Here is a 10,580-nt window from a genome sequence, read left to right as displayed (position 1 = left end):
GATCCAAGCAGTCTCCCATGATATTTTATCACAAATGTTAGCCCTCGGATGTATGTCCAAAGTTTCATGGTATCAATTTGGAGATTAGGATCTTACTGGTATTACAATTTGGAGATTAGGTTTTTTTTGTTTTTTTTTTTTTTTTTTTTTTTTTTTTTTTTTTTTTTAATAAACTGATGAGAGAAGCCAACTAATATCAAGGCGTAAGAAAACATCCCAACGAGATTGGTACCATTTCCGCAACCTATCACATACTAAGACTCTACCTCTGAAATTTTATTCAAAATAAATAAATAAATAAAAAACGGAAATAAAATAGTGGCCAAACCCTAATTGAAAACTTAAAAGAACTATACATCCAACTGGAGGCTGCTTCCAAAAGATTGAGTCGAAACTCGGCACTTTGAAAAACAACCATAGTTATGCCTCGTTAAAAATCTATTGGCCAAACTTAGTGGGAAAAAGACCAAAAGGAAAAAAGAGTACAAAACTAGCGCAAACTGGGGGGTTAATTTTGAAACCTATAGCTAGGTAAACCTTTCATATCCCTCCCTAACAGACGACCACAAGAATCCGGAGCTGAAAACCACCAAGTTTATTCGTTCAAGTGAACACCCATGCCTGCAAGTTTATCCGCGACTTGATATCCCTCCATGCATATAGATATGGGAGACCGTGTAAGTAATAGACTCAAGGAACTTCAACCCTCGCAACCTCCTCCACTTAATCCTCCAAGGAACATCAGTTATCTTATTATGAAGCATATGGACTGTAAACGAGGAGTCAGCTTCGAACCAAAGATAATTCCAATTGAATTTCTCACATAGCGACTTGCCACAATCATCCCCCATAACTCCGCCTCGAAAGCATGCACGATGCCTAAAGGTTTGGCAAAGCAGCCTTTACAAAAGCCCCTGAAAGATCTGAAAACACCGACACAACTAGCAGGTTTGGTATTTCTAATACCGTTGCAGTTTATCAACCGAATGCTTTATAGCGAGTGAATATACAATCTTGGATGGAGCTAGGAGATCAGACCTGTTCTCAATATCAAAGCATTGATTGGATATTGATACAGAAATCAACATTAATTGAATCTTGGATTAGGAAAAAAAAGGGGCAGAAAATGTTGCTTCGGGTTATTTCAAAAAAAAAAAAAAAAAAAAATATGACAGATCTTGATTTTAAGAGAGAAAAAAAAAAGAGCAAAAATATTGAAAAGAAAAAGTCATCATACTAGCTTAGGGGCCGTTTATAGTGAGATCAAAGGTTTTAAAATGAGAAACTCCTTTAGGTTTTTCTTTTAAGTTTGTTTCATTCTTAACTTTATTTTGTTTGCATTTGGCTGAGATTTTTAATTTAGTTTTCTTTTTTTGCTGTTTTATTTTAAACTTTATTCTGTTTGTCGACTTTGCCTTCGGTTGAATTTTCTTTATTAATTGTAGGCTTTTCAATTATAACCTCATGATATTAGAAAAGTAGAAGTAAAAATGTGGGGTGATATTTCAATTGCTTTTAGGTTTTTAATGCTAATTTCGTCTTTACTAGGATTGGAAAGTGGAATCTCGTGGTTTCTGTTATAAGAAGAAAGAAAGAAAGAAGGAGTTAGTACTTTCAAATAGTGTTAGCTACTATATATTTCAAAGCGCTTTAAAATCAGCAATAGTTGGGACATGTATGCATGACAAAAACAAGAAGTGTAATCTTGATATCGTCATGTAAGAGTAAGAGTACTGGATGAATGACCCACCTGCCCCCTTATTTCTTTTAAAATAATAAAAAAATCCTTTAGCCATGCATATTATTGACTTTAAATCAACAACTAATCATATGCGTAATTTAAAGACCTAAGTTTCGCAAGATGCAGGAAAAAAAAAAAAAAGTTTCGCACGAAGTACTGCTGCAATGTGTGATGCATATACAACGCAAACGACATTGAAATAATTTCCTGAATATTTCTAGGAATATGGAATTCCGTCAGGCGTCAAAGGGAATTACAGTGATAGATCATCACACATAAGATATATATATATATATATTATATGAGATAAATCTGCAAGATTTTAACAAGAAAAATGTTTTCTTAATATCTGGTTCTCAAATTAATATGCAAATCACTTGATGTAATTTTGTTGTACTTATATATTTCTTATATGCTAATGAGATGATGAATGAGATCTGCAAACACTTTATTACAAAAAAAAAAAAAAAGATGATATGATTAATGTATATGCATGCATGCAAGATTACATGATGTACGAAAAAATACCTTTGATATTCTACATGACAAGCAATAATTTATACATTATGGGCTCGTTCACTTCACGGATTCGAGTTTTCAATTCGAGTTGAAATGTGATATTTTCTGAGAGTTTTTCATTGTAGTAAAAAAAATTAGATGTGAAATTTTCTGAGAATTTTTTACTGTAAAAACTTAAAACTAAAAACTCAAATCGGTGAAATGAACGAGACATATATATATATATATATGTGTGTGTGTGTAAATTCTACGAAGAAGCACAAGAAGAATCCAAATACACCTAAAAAGAATGGAATATTAGAACCCGGGGAAGGAATAAACACCAAAAGTTCAAATACAAAATTATTACGTATATGTACAGCCAAACAGTTGTCATTTATAAATCAGACGTCAATCACACTCAAAACATATAACTCGATCGAGTGAAATGAAACTGAAAATGCCTAACTTCTCACTAGGGTTTCTCATCCCTGAAAACCAGAGCTGGGAAATACCCAGAAGAAAAACGACATCAACGTACGGATATTACACGGAAAAGAAGGGGGTGATGTAGTGGTGGGACTAGGAAAATGTACTGTACATGAGAAAAATGATGATAACTAAGTCGTCACCATTCTCAGGAATGACTATAATTCCACCGGTAAGTACAATCTGAACAAAGAAAGAGAAAGAAGAGAAAAGAGAGAGAGAAATAGCCACTAGAAAACAAATCCAATATTAACCCAACTCTGCAAAACTTGGAGTTCAAACCGGATCTGAGAAAAACTCTATGCAATAAATATGTAAGTCCAAAATTTTCTATCTTCGGGCTTTTTATAAAGTTTCTCTCCCCACGAAAAAGATCCTTCGCTTATTCTTTCCCTTCCTTATAACAAACCCCATCTGTGTCTCTTATCAGCTTTCAGTTTCACTTCTTCACCTATATATTTTATATTATATATGTGTGTATATATATAGTTTTGGAGAAACACAAGTAAACAAAAAACACCACACCATAATTACCTATTTGTTTTCACTGGTGGAAAATATTACACACAACATTAAATCCACGCCAACCAAAAAAAAAAAAAAAAGAAAAAAGAAAGAAAAAGAAAAACACCACACCCACAAGAAATATAGAAAAATAAAAATATGGGATATAAGAACATGATGATAATAACTTAAAAAAAAAAGACCTGATCATCATCATGTGTACTTGTAATTGACGTTTCAAGGATATATATTGATGTTATTAGTGGTCCTTTGCCTCTTAACACTCCCATTGGAAGAATCCTGATGATCACCACCCTTCTTCTCTATCACTGCCTTAAGTGCTTCCTGTATCGAACTTATACAATACTGCGCCTGCTGATTATGATGATCATGATCATGATCACCCTGTTGATCTTCGTCGCCGCTGCTCGAATCTTCGTCGCCGGTGATGAACAAAACGTTCTTCACACGTCCGCCTAGAGTTGTTATTTCAGCCTTGAGTGTTCTCAAGCGTAAGGCTTTCAAGGTCTTGATGAGGTCCGGGATGAGATCGGACCGGTCTTCGCAGCAAAGCGAGGCCTTTATCACGAACCGGCCTTCCTCATCCGATGCGTCGTCGACGGTGAGTTCATCCATCTCCGTCGGGACTGGACTTGTTTCGGCTATTAGAGAAGTTTGGCGTTTCAGCTCTTTCACATGTTGTATCACTTCTGCGAGTAAAGAAGCTTTGTCTGTCTACATAATATTAATAGTTACAAAAAATAAAACAATTAGCGATATTTAACGTTACTTGAGTTGACTAATTCGAATGAGTCCGACATTATTTATATGATTTATCAGCACTCTAACCGGCTCAAGTCATGCATTAGCAAATATTCTTTTGAAATGAAATAGTGTAAAGAAGAAAAGGAAAGGTTGAGAGCACATAATATGAATGTGGTTCTCGATAAAAGAGACAAAGCTGCAGTTTCAAATCCGTTATGCTTTGATCATATCATTCTCACAAAAAAGAAACGTTTTTTTTTTCCTTTTAACAATGGTTGGATTTTCGAAGGATAAAGGGAATATGTTAAAAATGACTGACAATCATGTTAGTTTGTCTAATAACTTTTTTTTTTTTTTCTCTCATTTCAAGTCTAAGAATATATATGTGGTTTGGCTGGTATCCGGCAAGAATTTTCCATGAGAAGCTTTTCAACTGCCCCTTGGTTCCTCTTTATCGTATCAGCCGAACGACATTAACGCCCTTATATATTATTCCCTTTTTTGTTTTTTCCTCCATCTTCTCCTCGGAACTACCAAACGACTCATGAGAAAAGAGAATAAGAAACCCAAAAAGAAAAACAAACAAAACAAAAAAGATATCACAAAAAAACTTGCTTTCTATGATATCCTATCAAGTTGAGAAGAAACAATAAAACGAAGACAAAAAACAAAGATTGTATAAACAAAACCTAATATTGGTAGGTTTAGAAGAAGTGCAGAATATAATCATGATGATTATGAGAGTTCGACCATCCTAACAAAATAGAATCTTGGAAGATCTACAGAGATCTTTGATTAGAAAAAGCTCACTATAAAACAAAAACAAAAACAAAAAAAAGTGGTACATAAATACGACATGTTGTACGCGTGATCATATATTTATAATTACTACTTTTTTTTTTGACAAATAGTTTTATTATTATACTCACTTACTTTGGTGGTGCTGGGCAATAAACTTCGCAACTTGGCAAGATGATTATTGATTCTCTCTCTTCTTCTCCTCTCGGCCTCGCTGTGGCTCTTAGAAGCCGCAAGAGCCTTGGCGTCCATGATCTCTTGAGCAGTCATTTTTCCCAGCTCGGCTTGGAGTCCAAAAGGCCCCGAACCGGGCTGACCCGCCGGCCCAATGGCGTCGGACAAGATTCTGAGGTGGTCCGACGACGGCCCATGATGATGATGGTCGTAAGCGAACTGCAGAGGAGTTGCTGATCTTCTGTTGAACAGACTTGCGTATGGAGATGGTGGGGGAGGGACGAGAAAAGGGTCGTGGTCTCGGACCGGGTTTGGGCCGAAGTGGGTCGGGTTGAAGGCGTGGACCGGAGGAAGAGACCAGGGTTGGAGGATTGGAGAGACTTCTGATGGGAAAATCAAGCCTTGTTGTTGTTGATGATTCATCTGTTGGTGAAGAAGAAACTGTTCTTGGAAGCTTTGTATGTTTTGATTAATGGCCTGTGAACACTCTGCTTGGTCTTCTTTCTTCCCACACATCATCTTCTTTTTGTGAAGAATATATAGGTATATACAATTACAAGCACACAAGTTGATTAGGTCGTTGCTTTCTCCATATATATATATATGTATACATATATAATCAAATAGTATCACCTCTATGTATTATGTTATGTGGGAATGATATGAAAAGGGAAAATTCAAGGGAAAAAAAGGATATATTGAAGTTGGGGTTGTCCTTCTATGAGACAAAGGATATATATGAAAAGGGTATAATATAACCTTGTGTGAGAGAGAGAGATAGGAAGAATTAATGCTAGAAATATGAAAAAAAATATAAACATATATATATATATATATGTGTATATGTATAGGACAAGACAAACCTTATTGGTTTGATAAAACGATGGATGGTTTTGGTTTGTGATTGTGAACTTGTGATGATAAAGAGAAAACGCCGAGATCTCAGCAGTCAGCAATATATAGGAGACTTGATCTTTATCTCTCTTTCTTTCTCTTCAAAATCTCTTTCACTTTGGTAGTTTTTTTTTTTTTTTTTTTTTTTTTTTTTTTTCTGCCACGCCTTTGTGGGGGGTTGTGTGTGTGCGCTTGCTGACCCTCCTTTTATCTCCTTTGGGGGTTTTTTCAAGGTTTTTTTTTTTTTTTTTTTTCAACTAAGCTTTCCTTTTCGTTGGTGCTTTGTTGGTATCTTTCCTTTGTTTTTGTTCTTTCTCTTCTCTTCTGATGGATCTGCACCCTTTCCACCACTCTAAATTTATAGTCTGTTGAGTACTACTACTACTGCTAGTCTCTCCTTTCCTTTCCTTTCTTCTTACGGCATTCTCTAATCCGTCCCTGTAGCTTTCAGGTTGTGGGCCGGGACATATACTTTTGTTAATTAAGTAAATATTAATATTCAAAAAAGTTGTAAAAAACCAAAGTTAATCAAAAAGTTGAGATACCCCATATTTAATATTAATTGTTTGTATGAAAATAAATAACATTTGTTTGTTGCTCTGTGATTGGTCCAAAGCATATAATTACACTCTGTTAGTGCAGTTTAGAGAGAGAAAGAAAGAGAGCGAGAGAGATCTAGCTAGCTAGAGGGACGGGGATGGGAAACACAAGCAGGAAACAGAGTGAACACACAACACACAGATTGTCGACCGACCAAAGACCAAAAAGGCTGAGAGTAACATCATGATAAAAGGCTTAGCTAAACCCTTTTCCTTTTGGTATATATATTTTTTTGTATTTTACTATTTTTTTAATTTTTATTAACATTTATATTTATTTATTTTTTGTTTAATGTTTTCGGACTTTCCTTTCCTACACCGGTCAAGCCCCCACGTTCTTCCATACTCTTGGCTATTTCCACGCCACCCTTTCTGCTTCCCCAAGACCATGTAATCATTGTGTCTTGGAACACACTCCATCCCACTTCTCTCTCTCTCTCTCTCTCTCTCTCTCTCTCTCTCTCTCTAAATTCTCACTCTCTTCTATAGCTAGGGTCTCCGTTCTCCTTGTAAGTTTTTCTTGGTTTCAGTTGTTACATATTATGGATATATTTACATATACATATATATATATATATATCCTATGGCTTCTATAAGGTCTTAGTGACTTCGTATATATGTTTTCAGTTGATATGAGTTATTAATTATACGTATGGACCATCTTGGAAAAAATGGAGGTGTATGTGTGTATGTATCAACTTTGATTTGATTGTGATGAAGGTCAGGCAATAATATTGCTATTTGGTACGTGGGGTTAGGTTCAGAAATGGAAAAGGAAAAGGAAATTTAGAAAATGGGATTTTGTCAGATTTACATGAATTTATGATTCCACTCCTGTACGTTGTTATGCTTCTTGTTCACGACTAAGGGGAAGAGAGAGAATGGCATGCACATGATATCTAGAACAATACTTATTGCTGCGAATTAAGGCTCTTTTTGTTTGTCTATTAATGCACCTCCGTTTACTTTTTTTTTTCTTTTTGGAAATGGGAATTTCTCCCACGTTGTGCGAAACCAAATAATTAACCATTATGCATTAGGAAAAAAAAATAATTATCCATTATAAGCCTTGTACTCTAAGCGATGTGTACTCATTGCCATTCAAAGGTGAGATTTTTGGAGCGCTTTTTAAAGTCCATGTTAGAAGTTAGAACTATATATAAACGCCGTCCAAGAGAGTACTGTAAAAAGTTGAAAAGACAAAGGAAAGAAAAGGTACTCCTTGGACCCTTTTTTTTAAGGCTAAAAGTTCTTGTTCTTTTTTTTGCCCCCTTTAATTTTTGCTTGTTCCTTCTTTGAATATTCTTTTTCATTTAAGAATATTGAAATCCAATTAGTAGTTGTCTTCAAGAAAAAATTTATTTTTTCATTTATACAAAGAAATCTGGCCGGTGGTTTTGTTGTACTCATGACAGCCACTACCACTATCACTGTACCACATTATCTCTCAATGGATTTGGTTGATAATTAATTGATAAAAATATACTTTTTTTTTTAAATTTACCGCAATTAAACTACGAGATATATAATTACAATTTAGTTTTTTTATATTTAATTTTTAAATTTAGAGTTGAGAATTATAACTCTGCATCTTGTGATAGACTCAGATGTGAAATTATGTTGTAGTTGATAAATAGTTACTAATGTAAAGTCACATATGTCAAAATGTGTATTTTTTGAAGGGTGTCAAAATGTGAATTTAGCTTATTATGTGATCCTTTTTTAGAAAATATTGTGTGATTACTTTTTAATGAATAATGAATAATATTGTTTTAAAAAAATAAAACAGAAATATAAATATTTGCTACATCAGCTGTGTACCTAGCTTTTAATATATTGTTACAATAATTAAATGTTAACTAATTAATGTAGAGATGCACGTAATTCAAAATGTGTGCGATCTTAAATAGCATGAGAATAATATGATCAAGATACGTCTAGGTCTACTCTTTGATATATATATATATATATGTACGTATATATGTGTGTGTGAGATTTGGCCATTGAAACTTAGAAATGGGGCCACACCGCCACAGCACCGAGGAATAATGGATGTTTTCCAACACTCGAAAAATGGCACGGTATTCCAGGCGTTCATATCCTTTGTCATGGCTGTTTCCTGATGGTTAAACCAGGAGCTGTAGTACTTCTGCCGCTATTGGCTTGATGGTTGGGCCGAAAGAGGTTCATATCTTTCTTTTTTTACTTTTTTATTTTTTCCTTCTGATTTTTCATTTATTTTTTTAATTTATTTTTTTACTTAATTATTTACTATCGTTTCATGACAAAAAGAAGACAAAAGCAATCTGCCTTAAGCTATCCCTTGACTGGCTACATCTGAGTAATTAAAACAGTTAGAAAAACAAAAGCAGCATGGCTTACAAAAAAGTAAAGCCAAAATCATTAACCCTACTTACCTTTTTATTCCCCTTTTCAACACCATAATATTGTTTATTATAGAGGGCCACATAAAGTCATAAACAATATCTATTTCGTCTTAATTACCCCTTTTTTTTTTTTTCAATAATCTGATTTTATTGGCTTTACCTAATTTGATTTGAGAGTCTTCTTGTTCAACACAAACAATAATTTTCAAAATTCATGTGTTTAGAATGGGAATCAATTAAGTACGAACAAGCTCATTCCCAATGTCTCCTTCTGTCGTTTCTCCTTCCCTACATGCTTCAGTACGGCTGTCTTCCTTTTTACCACATTAGGCCAGTCACTAGGCACTATTTTCCTCCTCTCTGCTGCTCTAATACTATTTAGCTTCAGCGTATGAATATAAGCTAAGAAGTAAGAACCTCTTTTTATCTTTTCACTTTTTTGGGTGTACATTTTTTCACCTATATATATAATTAAATCTCTCATCTATGTATATATAGCTAGGGCATGCACGCATATATATAGAGAGACACAGTGAAAGCCAAAGGGTTATTTCTTTGGACCCTTTGTGGTCACACGCATGGTTATATTAATTGGTCCCCAATTCTTACCTTTTCATCACTTTATTTTTTGGGGTGTCCTTTGCCTTTATACAAATATATATATATATATATATATATATGTATAAATATACACACACAAATATGTACACCTTATTGCGGGTCGTATTTTAAATTTTATTTTATTTTATTTTTAATAGCATGCACTAATTCAAACATTTGATGATAGCTGCAGCACCACTATCTAGCATTGCCCACGAGAAAGACCCCCTTTGTATGTGGGATTTATGATGACATCAGTCCCACCCTGTCATGACGTTGGGGGTTAAATTTTAATTTTGTTATTAATTTTATTTGGTTTTGTTGGCCTCCTAATTAAGGCCTAAAACTAAAGCAATGTTTAGTGCTTGATAATGGCTACTGAATCCCTTATGCCCTCGCATCGAGAAGCAACTTAAGATGTGCTGTTGGCTCATAATGAGTGGTCTTTGAATTTCCCTCACATTGTACCAAAGTTTCCATTCATAGTCATCTACTTCTCCAATATTTTCGTGAAAGGAGTCCCAAAAGAATATAAGCTATAATTTATATGATTAAGAAACCTAATCATGTGTTTATCTGATTAGGTGGGGTTTTTTCCCCCCCAATTATAAGCTTTCTTTCTCTCTATCACCTCTTTGTCTCCCTTGTTTTGAATATTATATATATATATATATATATATATTATTTATTTATTCATAGATAAGAGAGTTCTACAAAATTCATCCTTTTTTTAAAAAAAAAAAAAAATTTTAAGATCCAGTTCTACAATGGGTACAAAGCATGGACCTACCTAAAGCCTCATACTATATATATTTTTCACTACTACACTTTTTTGCTAGCGTATTATCTTTTTAGGTGTTTGAAACAAGGCAAAATCCACTAGCATATGTTTTGTGGACAAAACAATCCAAAGACATTAGTCTCCCCAGTTTTTAGTTTTGTCTTTTTAGATGGCCGAAAACGACAATTTCATCATTTTTTATTATAATAAAAATTTCCAATGAGGTGAATTTTCTCTGTTTTTTTTTGGGTGCATATAAATAATGTGGACGTACGTGTGAAACTTGACTGTTTCCAGAAGATGGAAAATGATATCCTTTGGTAAATTAAATTATGTCTGAGACATGCTTG

At 34.1% G+C, this 10,580-nt stretch overlaps 1 protein-coding gene across 3 annotated transcripts; it reads right to left on the bottom strand.

The window, feature by feature from the left end:
• Nucleotides 1-989: 989 nt before the first annotated feature.
• Nucleotides 990-6,166, bottom strand: LOC21405749 (transcription factor bHLH30). Of its 3 annotated transcripts, XM_024163655.1 has the most exons (4): nt 5,833-6,166; nt 4,931-5,491; nt 3,436-3,967; nt 990-1,038 (listed from the first exon to the last, which is right to left on the bottom strand). In XM_024163655.1, exons 2-3 carry the CDS (start codon nt 5,486-5,488, stop codon nt 3,470-3,472), a joined length of 1,056 nt encoding a protein of 351 aa, XP_024019423.1. In that variant the 5' UTR covers nt 5,489-5,491; nt 5,833-6,166; the 3' UTR covers nt 990-1,038; nt 3,436-3,469. The 3 variants fall into 3 exon arrangements, with proteins under 3 accessions (XP_024019423.1, XP_024019422.1, XP_010093397.1); XM_024163654.1 differs by lacking the exon at nt 990-1,038 and having other exon boundaries at nt 3,398-3,967; XM_010095095.2 differs by lacking the exon at nt 990-1,038 and having other exon boundaries at nt 3,398-3,967; nt 4,931-5,488.
• Between the last annotated feature and the right edge of the window lie 4,414 nt (nt 6,167-10,580).

This window comes from Morus notabilis, unplaced genomic scaffold (assembly GCF_000414095.1).
Source record: "Morus notabilis unplaced genomic scaffold, ASM41409v2 Scaffold538, whole genome shotgun sequence".
Lineage (NCBI taxonomy): Eukaryota > Viridiplantae > Streptophyta > Magnoliopsida > Rosales > Moraceae > Morus > Morus notabilis.
Note: the sequence above shows the minus strand (reverse complement) of the source record. Positions and strands in the feature narration are given on the sequence as shown.